Source organism: Macrotis lagotis, chromosome 3 (genome assembly GCF_037893015.1).
Source record: "Macrotis lagotis isolate mMagLag1 chromosome 3, bilby.v1.9.chrom.fasta, whole genome shotgun sequence".
Taxonomy (NCBI): Eukaryota; Metazoa; Chordata; class Mammalia; order Peramelemorphia; family Peramelidae; genus Macrotis; species Macrotis lagotis.
Genome location: NC_133660.1, coordinates 288246933 through 288269517, shown reverse-complemented (window position 1 = coordinate 288269517; position 22585 = coordinate 288246933). Strand labels below are relative to the sequence as shown.

The window sequence follows — 22585 nt, the reverse complement described above, 5'->3', positions numbered from 1 at the left end:
TTCTGTTCAGCTCTAGTTGTCTCAATAGGAAAGCTTGAAAGCCCTGTTTCATTGAAAGTCCATCTTTTTGGGGCTGCTAGGTGGCGCAGTGGATAAAGCACCAGCCCTGGAGTCATGAGTACCTTGGTTCAAATCTGGTCTCAGACACTAAATAATTACCTAGTTGTGTGGCCTTGGGCAAGCCACTTAACCCTATTTGCCTTGAAAAACCTAAAAAGAAAAAAGTCCATCTTTTCCTCCTGAATGACATTGTTCAGTGTTGCTGGGTAGATGATTCTCAGTTGTAAACCAAGATCTTTTGCCTCCTGGAATATCATTTTCCAATTCCTATGAGCCCTTAATGTAGATGCTGCCAGATCCTGTGTAATCCTCACTATGGAGCTATGGTAGCTGAAATGTTTGTTTCTGACAGCTTGTTAGTAGTTTCGCTTTGACTTGGGAGTTTAGGAATTAGGCTATAATATTCTTGGAAGTTTTCTTTTGGGATCTCTTTCAGGAGGTGACCGGTAAATTCCCTCAATTTCTATTTAATCCTCTGCTTCTAGGTTCTCAGAACAATTTTACTCTATTATTTTTCTTTTTTTTCTATTTTTAGGGGTTTTTTGCAAGGCAATGGGGATCAAGTGTCTTGCCCAAGGTCACACAGCTAGATAATTATAAAGTGCCTGAGGCTGGATTTGAACTCCGGTACTCATGACTCTACTGTATCTCCTAGCAATCACCTGTATTCTTTTTTGAAAAGTAAAATCTAGGCTCTTTTCCTGGTCCTGACTTTCAGGTATTCCAATAATTAAATTAATTCTTCTGAATCTGTTTTTTAGTTCGATTGCTTTCCAGTGAGATATTTCATATATTATTCTAATTTTTAGCTCTTTTGGAAGAGTTTTATTTCCTCTTGATTTCCTGCAAAGGCATCAGCTTCTTTTGGTTCCATTCTGAATTTGAAGGAGTTATTTTCTTCAGAGAGATTTTTTTATCTCCTTTTCCCTGTGGCCAATTCTGCTTTTTAAGGCATTCTTCTCCTCATTTGCCTTTAGTTTTGCTTGAAATTTATAAAAGAACTGAGAAAATTTTCACTATTTTTATTGACACAATGTTTTACTTACCTAAGAATCTGCAATCTTATTAAATCAGAAAATTGAGAAAATCATAAGGAGAAATCCAACAGGTTATAAGAGGAATGGAAATTCATTTAAAATAACTCCAAAGTGCATAAAATATCACAGTGTGCTTGGAACTATACAAAATCCTATTGATTTAATTATGAAAAAAAGTCTTTAAGCAATTAAATGCCTACATAAATGACTGGAGAAATAGTGTATGCTCCTGGATTGACAATAATGATATAGTAGACATCATCTTAAAAACTGAAAGTTTCCAAGAGACTAAAGAAAGGAGATATTGTAATGGAAAATGCAAGTCACCAAACAGATGAAGACAGGACACTAAAACAATAAGTTCAAATTTAGTATGCCAATTATCTAAGAAATCTGGACCAGACCTATCAGCTTTGACACCGGATGCCAATTGCAGAGAGAACAGGAATGTGGAAGATGTCAGATTATTTTACATTGTGGTGGGATGGAAAATATTGTTTACCCTAAGTCCATCAGAGAAATTGATTCAACATTTTTCCCACAGTTGCTATTGCTAACTTTATTTCCTTCCATTCTATTTCTCCCCACCCCCATTGACTCTCTTTTCTCCCTTATTTTGCTCTTTCCATCCCTAAATGTGTGATATATCTGACTATCTACTCCTTAGATCTTCCCTCTCTTCTAACAACTAACCACTGCCCCCTCCAAGCCCTTTGTCACTTTTCTATCATCCCTTTCCTCTCTTATTTTCTTCTTGGGTAAGATACATTTCTATTTCCAACTGTGTGCGCATCTCATTTCCTCTCTGAGCCACTTCCAAGGAGAATAAATTCTCTCTTACTCCTACTAACATTCCCCCCTTCCATTCCATCGCAAAAGCTTCTCCTTGCCAATTTTATATGAAATAACTTACCATATTCTCACTCTCCTTTCCTTAACTCCCAATACATTCCTTTCATGTCTATCAACTCCATCTTTTGAATGTATTATACATTCAAACTCAACTCGCTCATGTGTGTTGTCTAAATAGGCTCCTTCTAACTGCCCGAATAAATGAGATGTTCATATGAGCAATTAGTATGATTTTCAAAAGAAGTTCAATATCATTAAGTCCTTCATAATTTGTCTTTACCATTTGCTCTCTCTAGGCTTCAGCTGAGTCATGAGCTTGAAGATTATATTTTCTGGTCATCTCTAGTCATTTCAATAGGTAATTTTGAAAACTCACTAATTCATCGAATGTCCAACTTTCCCCTTGAAAGAGTAAGTTTAATTTTACTGAAGAGTTGACTCTTGGCTGTGATCAAAGTCTTTTTTGCCTTCCAGAATGTTACATTTCAAGCCTTACAAGTCCTTAAAGTAGAAGCTACTAAATCATGCAATATTTGACTGTAGATTCAAGATAATTGAATCATTTCTGCCCGAATGGATGTAATATGTTCTCCTTAACTTGGAATCTTTGAAATTTCACTATAGTATTCCTGACAGTTCTCATTTTGAGATCTATTTCAGTAGCTGATTAGTGGATTCTTTAAATTCCTATTTTACCCTTTGCTTTTTGGAAATCAAAGCAATTTTCATTGAGAATTTCTTGAAAAATGAAGTAAAAGGTCTTTTTTGTTAATGACTTTCAGGCAGTATAATAATTTTTAAATTTTCTTTCTTGTATCTGGTTTCCAGGTCAATAGTTTTTCCAATCAGCGATCTTACATTTTCTTCTATTTTTTTCATTCTGTTCATTTTGTATTATCGTTTATTGATTTCCCACAAAGTGATTTACTTCCCTTAGCTTCATTCTACATTTGAAGGCATAGTTTTCTTCAGGGAGATTTTGAGTCACTTTTTTCCATCTAGCCAATTCTGCTTTGGAACAAATTCTCCTGCTCATTGGTCCTTTGGAGTACTTTTTCCATTTGACCCAAACAGGCTTTTCTGATGATGTTTTCTTTACTATTTAGTTGTAGCTTCTTTGCTGAATTGATTTTCAGGATTATTCTGTATCAGACTAAATACTCTTCACAATTATTCCCCTACTTCCCTCACTTCAATTTTTGAAATCTTCTGGCACTCTTTCTTAGCATGAGTCTGATTCCTATTTTACTTGAACACTTTGTATAAAGAAATTTTGATCTTATCTTCTGAATGTGTAATTTTATCCTCCATTGGTCATAGGGACAATGTAATTGTCTATGGTCAGATTTATTTCTTCTATTGTTTGCTAATTTCTTAAGCCTTGGTTTTAATTCTTTTCTTAAGGTGGGGGATCAGCTTCGAGTGTGGAAGATGCACTTTGTCAAGCATTTGAGGGTATTTTTAGGTGTTTCCAGGGACCTCAATTCCTTCAAAGACTTTGAGTAATTCTAACTGCTTTCCTGGTCTATGCTCTGTTGGAAGATCAGAGCACATCCTTCTGCTCCAGGGTTCTCCAGGAAACTCTGCCCTGGGTCCCTTTTCTCATATGGCAGTAAATTTTCTTTCCCTGAGACTAGGGCCCCAGACAGTGACCCGGATATGAGAATGGGCAAAGTAACACAGTTGTGCCTCGGGGATAGAAAAAAAAAGAAGCCTATGAAGTTTTACCCCAACCCCTTAAAATCCATGGGTTGAATGCTTTGGAAGCAGCTGCAAGTTGACTTCTTGCCTGACTGTTCCCCAGGTGTACTCCTGATTCTTTTTTTCTTTTTTTTTACTTGGCTGCTGGTTCTAGAACTGAGTCTACACTGAAGCCTGCAATGGACTGGGTTCTGCTCTCACTCTGGTGTGGCAGAGATCTCCTGATGAAATTTTCCTTTGAAAACTCTGGAATGAAAGGTCTGGAAACTGCCCTGTTATTGCCATAGACTCAGTCACCCCTAGAGATGCACTTGTGAGCTGTTCTGGATGGCTGGAGATGGCTTCCACTGTACTTTGGGCCTGTACTAACCCTGTTTGATAGACCCTTCCCACGGAGCTCCAAAATAATCTTGGACTGAAAAGTTTTTTCATTCAGTCTTTCTGTGGGTTCTGCCACTCTAGAACTTGGTTAAAGTCATCATTTTAAAGGTATTTCAAGTGGTCTGCGGGACAGCTTATGTGAATTCCTGCCTGTCTTCCTGGTCCCACCCTTATACGTTGTTTTGGAGCAAATCTTGTTTGACCCCTAGGAAAACAAATTTGCCTAAAGAAACAAACCAAAAAACCCAGCAACAGCGAAGAAATTATTTTAGTGAAGATACTTCCACCAGCAAAATGCCCATTCCTACCCTCAATCAAAATTCAAATGTACGTAGGTAAAGCTTAGATTTTATATTTTGGATTATTAATATTTCCCTTATGGGCTAGGAATTGTAGGGGAAAATTAGATTAAGCTCTCTTGCAGATACAGAGGTTAGAGTTCATTATAAAAGCAGGGAAGAATTATTAAATCCCAAATTAGCAAAATATTATTGGGTTCTAATTGGATATATTTTTGTTAAATGGAAGCAGGGGATGCTCCTATTAGTTACAGGAATATCTTAAAATTCAATGAGGGGGTGGCTAGGTGGCATAGCGGATAAGGCACCGACCCTGAAGTCAGGAGTACCTGGCTTCAAATCCGATCTCAGACACTTAATAATCACCTAGTTGTGTGGCCTTGGGCAAGCCACTTAACCCTGTTTGCCTTGCAAAAAAAACAACCCTAAAAAAAAAAGTTCAGTTAATGAAAATTATTGAATAAGTACAGTATTACTATATTTCAGCAAATATTGTTTTGGTAGGTAAAAGTCACTACAGGTTAAGATTCCCCCAACCCCTAAAAAATAGTATGTCTCTTATTCTGGGAGAAGTATTGTGCATCTTTTTTTTTTTTTTTAGGTTTTTTGCAAGGCAAATGGGGTTAAGTGGCTTGCCCAAGGCCACACAGCTAGGTGATTATTAAGTGTCTGAGCCCGGATTTGAACCCAGGTACTCCTGACTCCAAGGCCAGTGCCTTATCCGCTATGCCTCCTAGCCACCCCAGTACTGTGCATCTTTAGGAAATCATCTGTCTGGTTGGAAATATGTCCCTCAGAGCACGGGTCACAGTCAAAGCAGCAGATGGGCTTACTTTCAAGAATGGTCTTCTTGAATCCAGGACCACAGCTGGGGGTGCACATGGCAATCTGGATCTTCATTTCCCTCAATAGAAAGGGAGAAAAAGTCGCTGTAAGAAAAAGCGTTGAAAGATAGATATGCTGAGTCCACAAGGAATTCATTTCTCTACTAGGCAAGACATTTATTACAAACGTTTAGCAATTCAACAGAGCAAGGTTGATCTATTCTTCAATGGAGACTTTTGCCCACTTAACCTGCATAAAATCCTCTCTTGGGCAAAATTAAACCACTTGTTTTTCCTGAGATTATTTTGTTAGTTTTTTAAATCTATCTTTAGTCTATTTCTGACTTATATATTTTTCTACAGCTAAAGTACCAGTGTATCTCTAAATTTCACTCCATTTTTTTATTTTATTTATTGATGTATGTAAGTATCTATGTATGTATGTACGTATGTATGTATTTTTTGTTTGTTTATTTATTTGTTTGTTTGTTTATTTAATTATTTATTTACTTAGCTTTAGGTTTTTGCCAGGCAAATAGGGTTAAATGGCTTGCCTAAGACCACACAGATAGGTAATTATTAAGTATCTGAGGCCAGATTTGAACTCAGGTACTCCTGACTCCAGGGTCAGTGCTCTATCTACTGCACCACCTAGCTGCCCCACTTCACTCCATTTTTAAACAGGTAAAGTTGAAATAAATCATTGACTACATAAGGGGAATATATTTTTAATCTTCCACTCAAAACTCCAGTTGTTTTGGATTTGCATAAAGAGTCCTGAAAGTTTTAGAGAATCCTGACTTTCTAGAATATAAACTCTAATAATGACAGTAAACAGGATTAATTGAATCAAAGTAAGTATCAGGTGATCCCATTGACTATTCTTTGTTTGTTTACATTTTTAGCCTCCACTGGAGACCACTATGAAGACTGGGGTGGGATTATCAAATCACATAGGCAAATGAAACTGCATAGACCCATGTTTTATATTACCACAATTTAAATTTTGTCTCTAAAATCGTTATCATATTTAGAGGAAAACAGGATAAATCTTTTTATTTCTTTATTTCTTTATATTTTATTATGTTTAATTAATGCAAAAAGAATTACTATTTACAAATCAAAAGAGAAAAATAGATTAGAGATGATAATTTGAATAGTTTATATATAACTTTCTAAAAAGTATATAAGTATAAAATGTTTTAATAATTTACCCATCATCAGAAGTTTATGTACATTTGATTTATCCAAGATAATACAAATTTTTGTGTTGATATTTTTATAAAAAGAACTGAGTAAAATTTTAGGATAAATCTTTATATAATTGCAGAATTCCCAAACTTGGAGAGATTTTCATGTAATATGTCCCATTTGGCAAATTTTTTCTCCACTATGCATTCCTTGTTATATTTCAAATTTGAGCAAATGCAACTGATGTATTTCAAAATTCTCTAAACGTGAAATACTCAGAACTTTTTTGCAACTTCGAAATATTTTAAAAGTAGGATTGAAAATAGGGAAATCAGAGTTCCATCTTACTCAGAGCATTAAAAGTGACTAGATACTAGCTCCCTCTCACAGTCATTTCTAATGTCGATGGGGAATTTCCTGGTGCCAATAAAGAAACAACACTGTGCAGGATTCTAAAAAGGCAAAATGATAAAACTCACATTATTACTTGTCCCCTTACCTGAGAGAAATCTCCTGGCCATTCAATGGATTCTTGATTAATCCTGAATCCCTGACCATGAGGGATGAATTCACCCACTTTCACCAGTGTCACAATATCATTAGGAAAAGATTTAAAATTCAGGATCTCATATGTCTCAACATCCTTGGTGACTGCATCTCCACATAGCTCATCACTGGCACTACTCACAGGAACTTTGCACTTCAGAAAATGGTGGAGCTAAAGCAAGGACAAGGGAAGAAGTATTTATGCCTATAACCCAGATTTGATTATCAACATAAAATTATTTTGGCACTATCATAAATTAACTTTCTCTCTTTTTTTCTATTTTTTCTTCTTAAGCTCCACTTAGAGTTCTACACTTATTTTCTCATTATCTGTTGCAAACTTTACACAACAAAAGAATCACAGAATCAGCAGAAAGGAAGGAATTGTAGGTATTGAACTTCCCTCAGAAGACATTTCACCTTATGTTCCAAATGTCTTGGATCACTTGCAAACTCAATTCTTTACTAAAACTTTTGTCCATGACTCAAGATGACAGAGAGAAGCCAGGTTCTGTTATAAACTCTTTGGCATTTTTCCCAGAAATTACATAAATAAAGCCTCTTAAAAGATTTTGAATTGACAGAATACACAAAAGAATGCTAAAAGAAGGGAACATCTTCCAGCAAGGTCTGTCACAGGAGATCATTGTTGAGAGCAGGGCACAGAACAGAAACCCACACCACGAATCACTGAATGGGAATCATTGAATGGTACCTTGGAGAGAAGAATGAGTCAAATACAACCTCAGAAAAGAAGAGCAGAAGTGGTTACATGTGAACCTCTAAAGGAGGTTGGGCTCCAGCCCAGAAAGACTTCTTCCAAGAGCTCAGAAAGGAATTTAAAAGCAAATGGAAAAAATGTGGAAAGAAATGCAAGAGAAAATTAACAAAAATTAATGCAAAAATTAAAAGAAGAAAACAAATGATTAAAAATACAACTGAGCAATTAGAAAAAATAGCAGCTATTTTAAAAATAGAATTGATCAAATAATACAGGAAATGCAAAGCCAAGATGAACAACAAAGAGGAAAATAGTTGGATTAACTAAAGATAATCATTTCCTCATAAATGAAGAATCTATTAAACAAAAATGAACAAAATATAAGTAAATGCAAAATAACTTATTGGTAAACTTACTGATATGGAAAAATGATACAAGATAGATAATTTAAAAATAATTGTACTATCTGAAAGCCATGATCAAAAAAGGGACTTGGACTCCATTTCACAGAAAATTATCAAGAACTTCCCTGACTTCTCCAACTGATAAATAGTCATAGTATATACAAAAGAGAGTTTTCAAATGAATAAATTAAAGTTATGTGTAATTCTGTGAAAAAATACCACAAATCCTTATTGATTAGAGAAATGCAAAGTAAAACAATAAAGAGGTATCACCTCACACCTACCAGATTGGTGAAGATGAGAAAAAGGGAAAATGAACAATGTAGGGGAGATTGTGTGTGGATTGTGACATTGATGCATTTCTAGGGGAGTTTTAAATGAATACAACCTTTCTGGATATTAATATGGAACTATGCCCAAAGAGCAACAAAGTTGTTCATACCCTTTGATCCAGGGATTCCAATTCTAGGTCAAAATCCAGAAGAAATTATTTTTAAAATAGAAATTCCTACTTATTCCACAATATGGATAGTAGCTCTTTTTTGTAGTAGCAAAGAATTAGAGATTGAGGGGATACACATCAGCTGGAGAATGGCTAAACAAGTTATGGTACATGAATACAATGGAATACTACTGTTATATAAGAAACCATGAATGGTCAGACTCTAGAGGAGCATGAAATGACTTAAGGGATGTGATGCTGAGTGAAGGGAATAGAAATTAGAAAACAATGTACACATTAACAACAACATTGTGAGGTGAATGAATTTGATAGAAGCAGCTCCTCTCAGCAGTTCAGAGTGCTAAAACAACCATAGAGCAGCCAAAGACAATGTTACCTCTATCCAGAGGAATGAAAAAAAAAAAAACAAAATAAAAAGCAAAATAGTTCAAACCATCAGAATGTGATGAGCACTTTATCAAAGTTATCTCTTATGTTTCTCTTTCCCTTAATCCTAATTCCTCATACTGAAAATAACTAATCTGTAAACCTTTATCAAAATTATGTGTGTCCAATGTTAACCTGCCTGATCACAGTTGAGGGTGGGGGATGGGAAGGGGGGAGGAAGGAAATTTATAGCTTAAAAAATTTATAGCTAGAATTAAAACCTCATTAAAACCTAAAAAGTCTACATATGCATGTGGATGGAAATTTTTAAAAAAAGAACTGCCCCAATATCCTGGAATCAGAGGATAAAATGTCATGGAAAGAATCTGCCTTTCACCTCCTCTATGGATCCAAAATGAAACTGCCCAGGAAAACTTTAGGATACTCAAAAGTTTCAGACAAAGGAGAAAATACTGCATGCAACCACAATGAAGCAATTCAAATACTGAAGAACCACAGTCAGAATTACACAGGACCTTCCTATCATAATGTTAAGGATTGAAGGGCCTGGTATCTGATATTCTGAAAGTCAAGGGGATTTGAATTAGCCCTAGGAATAAGCTACTAGCAAAGCTGAGCACACTCTTTTATGGGGGAAAGATGGATAGTTAATGAAATAGGTGGATTTTAAAATTTGCTGAAGAAAGGACCAGAGCTGACACACACCCCTGAAAAAAACAAATATTTTCATATAGAAGCCTCAAAAGATATATGAAAGGTAAAGAGAAGGAAAAAAAAGACTGCCATTCAATAAGATTAAAATGGCTTATAAACTGGTTTTATACCTATATCTCAAAATTCTTGAGAATCATAACTCTCTTAGAAGAAATGTACTTAGATTGAAAGTATGGACATAAGTTAATTTTGATGGAATGATTTTTTAAAGTGAAGACATTAAAATAGGGATTGTGATGAGATTGGAGGCAGAGTCAGAATGCAGTAAATTAATTCGCATCTAGTGGCAAAATGACCTATTGTAGGAAAGGGGAAGAAGAGAGGGGCTAATGGCAATTTGATTCTTTCCCTCATAAGATTTGGCTTAAAGAATGAATGATACAAACACTGAATTGGTTCAGAAAGTTATTTTTAACTTTAAGTATTAGAAGGGATAAAGTGTGGAAAGGAATAAGGAAAGGGGAAAAAATGGAGGGTGGCTGTTTGATGGGGAACAGATTGAGGGAGCTGGCATGCAGAAGCAAAACACTGACGAGGAGGAATAAGGATGAAGGGAGGGGAAAAAAGTACAAGTACGGGGGAGTAGAGTGGATGTTAATAAAGAGTTAATAATTATAATAGTGAATATGAATGGAAGTGAACTCTCCCAAACAACGCAAGCAGATAGCAGAGTAGATGAAATACCAGAAACCTATGATATGCTACTAAAAGACATAAATGTGAAGCAGAGAGACACACACAGAGTAGAGATAAAACCCTGAGCAGAATATATTATGCTTCACCTGAAGTGAAAATGCAGCAGTAGCAACTCTTACCTCAAAAAAAGAAATTGCAAAATAGATCTCATTCAAAGGGATAAGTAAGGAAAGCACATTCTCTTAAAAGGTACCATTGACCATGAGGTGATTTTAATAGTAGATGTGTGTACTAAGTGGGATAACATCCAAATTCTTAGGGAGAAACTAAATGAGTTACAGGAAGACATATATATCAGAACTATACTGGTAGGGGTCCTTAAACTCTGACTCTCAGAATTAGATAAATCTAATCATAACATAAAGAAGAAAGAAATTAAGGAGGTGAATAGAATATAAGAAAAGTCAGATATGATAGAACTCTGGAGAAAATTGAATGCAGATTCATAGGAATATACTTTTTCTTCTCTCTGTGGCACATGGCACCTACGCAAAAATTGACCTTGTATTAGGGCATTGAAACCTCATGACCAAATGCACAAAGGAAGAAATATTAAATGTATTCTTTTTTAGAAAATGATTCAATAAATTCACTTGCAATAAAGGGTCATAGAGAAATGGACCTAAAATTTATTGGAAACTAAATAATCTAATTTAAAAGACTGAGTGTTTCAAGCATCAAATCATCAAAATATTGAAATTTCATTCAAAACAATGAGACATTATACCAAAATTTGTGAGATTCAGCCAAAGCATTTATTGAGGGAACTTCTATACCTTGAAGTGCATCCATGAATAAAATAGAGAAAGAGGATTACAAGGAATTGTTCATGACTAAACAACTACAGACAAAACAAATAATTCCTCAAATTTCAAGTTATGAAAATTATAAAATTAATAAAATTGAAAGTAAAAAAGCTATTAAAATAATAAATGAAACTGATGGTATTTATCAAAAAACAATAAGATAAATAAAAGTTTGTTTAATTTGATTAGAAAATCAAATTACCAGTATATAAAATGAAAAAGCTGAATTCATTACCAATGAGGAAGGAAAAAAAGGAATGATATAGGTAAGTTTTGCCCACGTGTAATGCCCACCTGTATGACAAAAAATTTGATAACTAAATGAAAGGGATAAATATTTACTAAAAATCAACTACCAAGGTTAAAAGAAGAGGAAATTAAATATTTAAATATCCCATCTCAGAAAAATAAATAGAAAAAGCCATCAATGAACTCCTTAAGTAAAAAATATCCCCTGTAAGATGGATTGACAAGCAAATTCTCCCAAATATCAAAGGAACAAATTTTTTTACGCTATTTGAAATAAAATGTGATGGAGGAGTTTTGTTAAATTCCTTCTGTGAAACTATTAATATGCTGATACCTAAGCCAGAAGGAGGCAAACAGATAAAGAAAATTACTGACCAATTTCCACAATGCATATGAGTGCAAAAATTTTAAATAAAATTTTATCATTGTGATTCCAGCATGTTTTCACAAGCATAATACACAATAATCAAGTACAAATTATACAAGAAGGGCAGGGTTGGCTCAATATTATTAAAACTACCAGAATCATTGACCATAATTAAAAAGTCTAACAGAAAACATATCATTATTTCAATAGATGTTGAAAAAGCTTTTGCCAAAATAAAACACACATTCCTTTCAAAACACTAGAGTAGGAATAAATGGAGTGTTCCTTAAAACAATAAACAGAATCTATCTAAAATCCAATCATTATATCTAATGAGGAGAAGCTAGAAGTATTCCCAATAAGACCAGTTTTGAAACAAGGATATCTTTGTCACCACTTTTATTCAATAATTCATTAGAAATGTTAACCTCAACACTAAAGAAGAAAAATAAATTGACAATTAGAATAGGTAATGAAGAAATACAACTCTCATTCTTTGCATATATGACAGTTTATTTAGAGAATCCTAGAAAATTATCTAACAGTGTTCCTTGAAAACATTAGAAACTCCACCAAAGTTGCAGGATATATAATAAAGACAAATGTCATCACCGCTTCTGTATATAACTAATAAGAGTCAGCATCAAGGGATACAAAGAGAAATTCCATTCAAAGTAATGGCAGACTCAGGGACTAGGTGAAAAAAGTGTAAAACAATAATCGCACAAATCAAATCATATCTAAATATCTGGACAGGTGTCAATTGCTCATGCTTAGACTGAGCTAATAGAAAAAATGATAATTTTGCCCAGATTTAATTCCTTGTTTAGAACCAGGTTAGTCATATTTCAAAATAATTATTTTATCAAGGTAGAAAAAGCAGCTAAATTCATATAAAGGAACAAAAGAATAAGTACATTAAGAGAAAAAAATGAATATATAATAGAGTTGTAGCGCAACAGAAGTGTTTACCTGGATAGGAAAGAATAGCAAATTGCTATAGCAATCAAATGTTTAATAGAACCAAAGTCCCCAGCTACTGACAAAAGAACTCACTCCTTTAAAAAAAAAATTCTAGGACAACTGGAAATAATATGGCAGACATTTGGCATAGACCAACATCTCATGCTCTATACCACTGTAAGGTCCAATGAGATCAGAATTTGGCCATAAAGCATGATACATTAAGCTAAGACAGTTAGAGTTTCAAGGAATAATATCTTTGTCAGATATATGGAAATGGTAGCAGCTAATGATTAAAGAAAATATGGATACCATTATAAAATGCAAAATGAATAGTTTTGACTTCAATCAATTAAAAAGATCTTACACAAATAAAAACAATGAAACCATGAATAAACAGGAATCAGTATGGTGGGAATGTCTTTTTTACACAGTGTTCTTGACAAAGGACACATTTCTAAAACATGAACGAACTGAGTCAAATTCATTAGAATTCAAATTATTCCCCTACTTATAAATAGTCAAAATGTATGTTATCAGATGAAGAAAGTGAAGGTATCTTTAATCAAATGAAAAAATGCTTGAAATCATTATTGATCAGGGAAACGTAAATTTAAACTAGTATGAGGGACTACTTCCCATCTATCAGACTGTACAAGATGACAAAAAAGGAAAATGATCAATACTGAATGAGATATGCTTCATCTGGGACACCAATGCATTGATGGTGCAGCGGGGGAACTCATCGAACCAATGTGCAGAACAATGTGGAACTGTGCACAAATGATTCTAAAACTATGAATAGCTTCTCTCCCATCAACACCATTGCTACGTCTTAGGAGACTTTAAGAAGTTCCCAAAACTCAGAGAGATGCGTAAAAATAACAACTTCCCCATGGCTGCCGTATCAGCTGAAATCAATGCCTCCTCTAGGAGATCATTTCATTGGTTTTGTTAACCAGGATTCCTTATAAGCACAAACTAAGAAACATACCAGAAGCAATGGTAGGAAACAAAACGTACTATTGCAGACTCTCACCACTCCTGCTTCCTTCATACAACAGATAATTAACAATAGGAGGTTGGGTTTACACTCTGTTAAGCATAGAAGTCACAAAGAAATCTTACCTTGTAAGAGAGGTCTGGGCTTTTTGCAAGTTCTGATGTCTCCCTTAGCTCAGACTGGAACAGCTCATGCAGAGCATAGGCAACTATATAAACTGCATTGTAAACATTAAAATTCAGTTCTCTTATGATCAGATTAAAATCTGGAGCCTGTACATCAGCCAAGGAAAGACCTTCTTGGCAAATAGGAATGAACATATCTAGATTATTGTTTTCTGAAAATTTGCAACCAAAGACTGCCTCCCAGAATGCTTTTAGAAAAATGTTCTCAGACATCACACTTTGATTCAGGCTTTCTACAAAATCTATGAAACACGGAATCTCCTTCTGGGGAGGAGAAAGTATTATTGTTCAATGTAAATTAATAAACTGTTCAGGCTGTTGATCACTAAAAAATTCCCAGGAAAAAGTGGTCACCAACACCTTTCCATATAGGATATATTCAACCAATGTAACTAAAAGATGCTGAAGGAAAGCTGAATCTCCATAGGTAAAAATCACATTGGATCATGATGCAATGGTCCTAGAAAGGATGCTATACTTTTCACCCGAATAAAGGTCAAATGTGCTTGAAATTATTTCTATAAATCCCACACAGAGGCTATGTCTGGCCATCTCTGCTTGTAGATTCCTGAAGAAACTTTCCCCTCTTATGGTGTCTGCAAGAATTAGTCCTACCCAGGTCCAGCCAAAATGTAGCATCATTTGGACAAATGCAAGGTGAAGAGTGAAATCCTTGCTGCCCATCTGATAGATATATGGATACTGGAGCTTATCAGTCAGGAGAAGATCAAATGGACCATAGTTTATCTAAAAGAAAAATAAAGAAGACTGGAATGGTCATTTGTGTCATTTGTGTTCAAAAAACAAATATATTAATCACTTACACAGAACAGGCAATAAATGAGAGCTTTTGATTTTAATTTATAGTTTCATGTCACACAATTACACTCTTAGGAAAGATACTGATATGAAGGAATTTCTGAAACTTTAGCTGAAGAAGAATCCCTTCTCCAATACCTCCATCAAGCAATTACTAAATCTGTGTTTGAAAGCTTCCAATGATGGAAATCTGAGCTCCCTTCCTAAAAAGTTCACTTTTACGACATGCTATGCATGAGTATCTTATTATTTAACTTTGTACCTTAATCAGCCTCTTTGGAATAATGACTCACTTCTTACTATTTCTCCTGTGTTTATTTAAGGAGGACATGCTTAGAGTCTCCTTCATGCAACTATTAGATATTTTTTTTGTGCCTAGATAAATCCCTGCTCTTTCTCATCTCCCCATTTCCTTTATCCAGTTTTTAGGTGGCATATTTCCCATTCCTCACATAATTCCAGAAAGAATAATATTTCCTTTAAACTTAGAATTATTTCCTACTGCTTGTTCAAGGAGGAAATTTGTTCTAGTCCTAACCCTATCCGAGATGGGGATGGAGATCTCACACTGAAATCTATTGCCAAGATTGGCTTTACACTATTAGTGAGAACACTATTAATTAATGAATGATTCACTCCTCTATAGTCACTGAGCACACACATGTCTGATCTGAACCCGAAATAATCTACTAGTGTCAGAAGAAAGAAATGCAAGAGAAAGTTTTATATACTGTCTTTGGTTTATCCTTCTTCCACAACTTTCAAGAAATAAGATAAAATATGTTGTGCAGAAATGTAATTTAAGTCATTCCCCAGTCACCAAGTCAGAAAGAATAGCCTGATAAAGGTGCCCAAGAAGATGTCCTTCTGAACTGTTCTTCCCTTCCACTCCAGCCCACAGACAACTGATTCAGAGGATAAAGCTTCATTCTAACACCTTTCATCTCACTTGGTGGAAAAGTGAGAGCTTGAGACATATGTACTTGTAACAACCAGTTATTCTTAGGCTCAGATCTATGATTATAATATACAGAATATGGCCAGCAATAATAGTAAGTTTGCCCTCAGCAGTAGAATTTTAAATGATGCTGTCTTAGAGCTCCAGTCATAAAGCAAATTCCTTCATCAATAGTTTGGGGACAGTCCTAATTTCCATATGCCAAGAATATATCTTCTTTTATTGATTGAAGAAATATACATGAAAACAACTCTGAGATTCTTTCCCCTACCTATCAAATTGATAAAAATGAATGTGGGAAGGAAGTGGAAAAATTAGGATACTAATATACAATTGGTGGAATTGTGAAGTGAGCTGACCATTTTGAGGAGTTACTGGAAATTACACTGAAAGAACTATAAAAGAATCAGTACAATTTGAGCCAGGAATACTACTAATTTGGTACATTCTTAAGTAATTATGACCAAATGAAACAAGTTTATATATTCTAAAGTATTTGCAGCCACTGTCTTTGGGATTGCACAGAATTCAAATTGAATAGTTGTCCATCAATGGGGAACAAACGAATAAATTGTGATATATTGGATTATTTTTGTGATATTGGATTTATTATTGTGATACATTGGATTATTGAGGTATAAGAAATAACAAACAAATTGATGTTAGTGAAAAAAAATGGAGAAACTGCCATGAAATGCTGCAGAGGGACAAGATTAAATCAAAGAGTATATTGAATACCATGCAAGCATATTCTAAATACAATTATTGAGTCACTAAGTGATTCTGAGTAATCATACATTGAAGTCACATAGGAAGGACTGATGAAGAAAAATCTTATCTACCTCTAGAGAAAGATTTCATAAATGGAAATATTTATTTATTGTTGCATATGTAAATCTCTCTCAAATGTTGCCCTGCTGGAATGTGGACGTGGGAAGGCAGTGACATGTAGCACTTGAATTTGAAATTATTACTTATAAAATAAAAAATGCAAAGTATACTTTCTCCTATGTGGGTACCTGAGACGACCTGAGATATTATGATGTAAAAACTGAGAACACCGCTATACAAGGCAGCATACACATGACAGGACAGTGTACAAGACAGGAACAGTAGCAGGATTTTATAAAAAATAATATGAAGTGTAGGAAATATGTGCTTAAATAAACAGTAAGAACAACAAAACTGTTGGTAATAGAAATAACCCCAAACCAAGTCACATTTGATAGGTCATGCCAGTGACTAGAAGTCCACATAAGCTACAGCACATACTCCCTGGTTCTTAAGGGAACATGAAAATATATCAAATAAAAGTAAATCAGTTTGCCACCAACAGTGGAAGGCCTAATAAATCAAATAATAGGCCACCCACAGTAAAATAAACAAGACACACAAGTAAAAGAAATTAGGAAACAATAGAACCAATAAAACCAAACATTAAATTTGAATATTAAGATTCAGTTCATGCGTAAGTCTTATTAATATATTGAGTAATACTGAAAATACACATTATCTTTGATCTCATTTTTGGAAAGGAAATTGGCCAAACAAATCTAACTTTCCTGTGACCTGCACATTTTTGTGTCTCTATACCTGAGACAGTCAGTGATATTGACAGATAGTCTTCATTACAGTGATAATTTCAAAAACCCAAATCTGTACTTTTAAGAAGTTTTGCTGCACAGTTTTCTTTCAGTATTCTTAGGGAATTGTCTTTCCATAATCAATTTATGTTTCTAAAGTATTATGCTGAAGTGGTATACTGTTCTTAAATTATACAGGCTTAAGGACTGCATTTAATTTTAATTATATTTTTCTAATTATAATTGCTAATGATCTGCTTTTAAAAACAATTAGGGGGCATCTAGTTGGCACAGTGGACAGGAGAGGATAATCATATATAACACATTTTCTTTTTTCGCATGGTGGTGGGATTGGGTGGCCTGTCTGGGACTATTGAGTCAGGTGGTTGCCTGATCTCTGAGGTGGGATGTAGGCTTGGGGCTTCTTGGCCCCAAGGCTGCTGCTCTGCCCACGGTAGCACACAGCTGCCCTAACAGTACATTTTAGAAGAGGGACAGAGTGAAAGGAAAGAGAAAATATAATAGATGGTGGTTGGTAGGAAGGAACAGATGGAGCAAATTACAATCAGCATCAACAACTATGGAAAACATGGAAGAAACTTCTATCATGAATTTATGATCAAGAATGCAATTCACTCAAGACAGAGCTGATGGTATCAGAACAGAGACATAATATTTTTCCCCTTTTTTCACTTTATTTCCCATGAGGTTTTATATTTTTGTGGGGGGATGTGGTATTATGTTTACTCTTACAACAAGAAGATTTTAGTAATGTGTAAATAAATTAAAGAACATGTTAAAAAAAAAGTTAAGTGACTCCTCATTTGTGTCATTCTACAGAATTTCTCCAATTTAAAATGATTTATCATAATTTTCAAATTACTATAGACAGCTCTGACCCCTTCTTTGCATGTCAGATATGAAAAAACTTTCTACTTGAAAATTTTACTGAATTTTATACATATTTGAGAAATGAAACCTTTAATAGATATTTGTCTCCCTTGTTTCCTAATGCTGAGTGATGTGACAACAATGTGTGATGATCAACTGTGATAGATGTATCTCTTTTCAGCAGTACAGTGATACACAATGATTCTAAAAGACCTCCTATTTAAAATGACAACCTCATCCCGAAAAATCTGGAATTTCGAATTTCGAATTTGATTGCAGATCCAACACTACTCATTTCACCTTTTTTTTTTAGGTTTTTGCAAGGCAATGGGGTTAAGTGGCTTGCCCAAGGCCACACAGCTAGGTAATTATTAAGTGTCTGAGGCCGGATTTGAACTCAGGTACTCCTGACTCCGCGGCCAGTGCTCTATCCACTGCACGACCTAGCCACCCCTCATTTCACCTTTCTAAATTTGACTATTGCTTCTTCCTTTCCATGGTTTCTCTTTTCTTTCTGATTCTTTTTGCAGATTGACTCATTTTAATAAGGGTAACATACCTATACATGAATGACCTATATCAGATTACTTGCAAACCTAGGGTGGGGGGAAGAAAGTATGAGAGAATGAATGTTTTAGAAAAATAAATGTTGAAAATTATTGTTTCACATAATTGAAAAAAATAAAAAGTAGGAAAAATGGATTGAATAGAAGGATACTGTCATATATTTGGCAAATCAAGCGTGAAGCCATTATCTCTCCTCTGTGGGCACATCTGTTTTTCTGAGGTTAGAGAGAACCCGGAAAAGAAGCTTCTCCTTTATTATTTTTTTCTCTTGTTGATCTTCTGCAAGAGGATTGGGGATGGAGGGTGGGCAACTTCAGAAAAGAAAGGACCAAAGAGAGAGAGAAGAAAAGAAGGAAGGAGATTTGAAAGGAGTGTAATACAGTGCAAGAGGGGGAAAAGAGAAGGCAGGGAATCAGTTAGTCTTAGGCCCAAATGTCTTAGAGATTCTAGAGGAAATGCTGCCCTCTTCTGCCTTTTATGCAGTTCCATCTGAGGTATTTGTTGTTACTTTTATTATAGGATTCCCCCCTCCCCATGCCCACATGCCATTCAACTGAACATAGCGAATTATGATCTCATTCTCACTGACAGAATGAATCTTGCCTCTTACCCTTTGCTGTCTAGCAGGAGAAGCTTTATTTGATGTAGCTCCTTTAGGGGAAGACAGAAGCCCAATCACCTTTACTCATAAGACTAGGGAGGGAAACCATGCAAAATTCCAAGAGGTTTTTCTGCCCCCAAAGGAAACTGTGCTTATTTATTGGAGCTTTGAGGAGAATGTGTATCCTCTTTCCAGAAAGAAAATCATTATCCAGCTAACGTCTTAATAATACTGAGCTAGCATCATTTTGTTAAGCTGTGTTAAACCTCTTCATCTATACTTCCTAATCACTGTGGAATCCTGGAGCATATCTCTGTTAAAAATCTCTGTCTGATTTAGATTCAGAGGTCATCTAATTCACCTTATTTCCAAGAGTCTTTCTTGTCAGCATCCCTACATCCTTCAGGCAAACTTGGAATGATTTTAAGACCACAACTTTTCTCCCATATAAATGATTGGAAGAGTGAAAAGGCATAAAAAGAAACCTTTGTCAGAGGAGTAAGCAATGTCTTTCCTAATTACATTTCCCATGTTTTCTTTGTTCATGCAGCTACAAACCTTTCCAGGCTTCAGCCTCTTCTATATTATTAACCACAATAGATCCAATTTTACTGAATATTTGCTAAAGAATTCAGTAAATCAGGGGGTGACTAGGTTGCACAGTGCATAGAGCACTGGCCTTGGAGTCAGGAGTACCTGAGTTCCATCTGGCCTCAGACACTTAAATTACCTAGCTGTGTGGCCTTGGGAAAGCCATTTAACCCCATTTGCCTTGCAAAAAAAAAAAAAGATGAACTCAGTAAATGAGAACAAAAACTCTATATTTTAGAGATGGAATGGACCATAAGAAACCTGGAAGTTGTTGGCTTTTGCCTTCAGATAACTAACATGTCATTTATGCCATTGTGTAGGTGAATGAAGCAGAAGACCAAGTACTTGATGGTGACTGGTTTCATTACACCTCCAGCAAAAAAACCTTCAACTGACAGAGAATTCCAGTTCTGGGGCTGTGCAAGCATGTTACCAGACATAGGTTCTTTTCATTTAAGAACAGCAGGGCCATGGAAATCAAGACTGGGAAGACAAGAAAAGGGCAAGATGTAAAGTTTTAAATGACTAAAAAAAGGCATTTTAATTTCATTCTAAATGCAATTGGGAACCATTGGAGTTTCCTCAGCAGAGACTTGATATGATGGTAGCCTCTTCTTAGGAAAATTTCTTTGGTAAATCTGGGGAGGATGGAATAGACGAGGAGTAGGCTTGAGTCCAAAAGATCAATTAAATGGTCAACATGTGGCTTCTGAATTGTTTAATCTGTATTATTATCATTTTCTGTGTGACTTTCTTAAATTTCAACAATTAAAAAAATTCCATCTCTGATTTGTAACTTTGTCAATTTCCAAGGAGTAAATGGTTATGCTGAAAATTTAACATTTGGTCCTTCCAAGCCAGCATGAGCTGATACCAGCCCTTTCCTCACTATTCTCAAATTCTCAGACAGAGTTGCTTTGTGAATGGGGGGGAAGGGACACACTAGAGATGTGAAGAGACAGAAATGGTCATATTTCACCACTAGTTGGTTAAGTGGAGTGAATGAGAGTAGTGACTTGGGAATGACAGAGTTGGAAGCATGACTAACTGGGACAATAGCAGTGTGAACAATAGTAATGGAGAAGTCAAGAGGAGGGAAAGGTTTGGAGAGGCTGATTCTGTGAAAGCCTCAGAGAAGGACAAAGGATGTGGATTAGGTAGAGTGAAAAGGAGAGCTGGTCTTTTACCTTATTTATTCATTCTAGAAGCACTAATTAAGTGTAGTCTCCAAGCCTAGTTCTGTGCTATGGGCTGGGCTATATGAGAAGACAGATCAGCTCCTGCCCTCCAGGGCAGAGACCACATGTTCATACATATTGTGGAAGGTAACTTTTTTAAGTGAGTAGAGAGCATCTCAGGTCATCAAGAATGACTTCTTGTAGAAGCTGATGGCTAAACTGTGATTTGAAGGAAATTAGGGATTCAAAGAGGCAAAGGACAGGAGAGAGGGCTTTCTAGACTTGGAGACTAATTTTCAAGTACAATAAAAGTGTCTATTTGTCCAGATTGTAGAATAAGTGAAGGGGGAATGCTGTATGATATTGCTGGAAAGGGAGGTTGCAGCTAATCATGAGGGACTTCAAATGTAATTTGCATTTTCCCTGGAGGCATAGGGACAGCAAGGTCAGTTCTGTGATTTAGGAAATACTTTGAGAGTGAATTAGAAAGAGGACCCATTGGAAGCAAGAAGACCTGGGAGGATGATTTTGAAAAGCAGTATTGTTGACTCAGAAAATGCCCCCTTTCCATTTCCCCTTACTTTAATATATTAGCTTTCAGTGTTGCAGGTCTAATCACTTGGAACATATTGAAACTTTGCCTAGTGTAATAGATGTGCTCCTCATTATATCTAGGTATGTTTGTAGGTGACAGCGAAAACTGAAGGAGAAAGGGCAGAAAGAAATACTACAGAGAGGAGCCAGGATTGTGCAGGGGGTCTGCCATGGGGTAAAGAAGGTAGTTGGACCAAGGTCACAAGTATCAGCTTAATCTGGGGGAAAACTCTCTCTTCCTCTCTGAATAGAGCAGGTTAGCATTGGGAATAAAGTAAATAGGTTAGAAATTACAGAAAGGTGACTCAGCCCTGAGCAATGGCTCTCAATTTCTATACCTTCTTCAAGGTAGTTCCCATCATGACTGGCTTCATAATTTTCAATTTGGGGGTGACTTGGGTTCACACCATTCAAAACCAGTTTGGACAATCCTTCATATATCACTTATCACAAGCTCCACATTCTACTTTTGTGAGTAGGATTAAGCTGATATTCTGCCCTTTGGGTCCCTAAAGGGATCTGAGGGCTTTATTTGCCTCATAAAATGTCCCTGGCACTGCTGTCACGGGAGGGAGAACTGCAGGAAAACAAGGGTATGCTTTTGAAGCAGAGAAAACTGGGCCTGGGAATGATGAGATCAGTTGGAGACAAACTTTGTAAATCTTTTGTTCCCATTGTAAAGGGAATCTTCCTTTATCATTTAATTTAGGCTACACCAGAGGGGCTGACCTTCAACCAGGTTTGGTTTCCATTCTCTTTTGGTGGGGCAGCCAGGCAGCACAGGTCCTAAAGACCACCCAAAAAGAGAGTCCTCCCCAAGGTGTAAAATCTCCAAAGAGGGACTTGGATCCTGCCCAGGTCACCACCCCCTCCCATGGACTCTGGGAGAGAAGGTGGGAGGTGGCCTCTTTGATGTTCTAGTCTCCTGTGGAACCCTGGCCAGCTGGCCTGGCC

At 35.8% G+C, this 22585-nt stretch overlaps 1 protein-coding gene across 1 annotated transcript in view; it reads right to left on the bottom strand.

Annotated features, from left to right (window-relative positions):
* The window catches only part of LOC141519420 (vomeronasal type-2 receptor 116-like), a 28831-nt gene that overhangs the window by 5848 nt on the left and 398 nt on the right, over nucleotides 1–22585 (bottom strand). The window contains 4 exon segments of the mRNA XM_074231662.1: nucleotides 5080–5224; nucleotides 6845–7063; nucleotides 13790–14596; nucleotides 19278–19318. Of these exon segments, the coding sequence (XP_074087763.1) occupies nucleotides 5080–5224; nucleotides 6845–7063; nucleotides 13790–14596; nucleotides 19278–19318 (1212 nt within the window).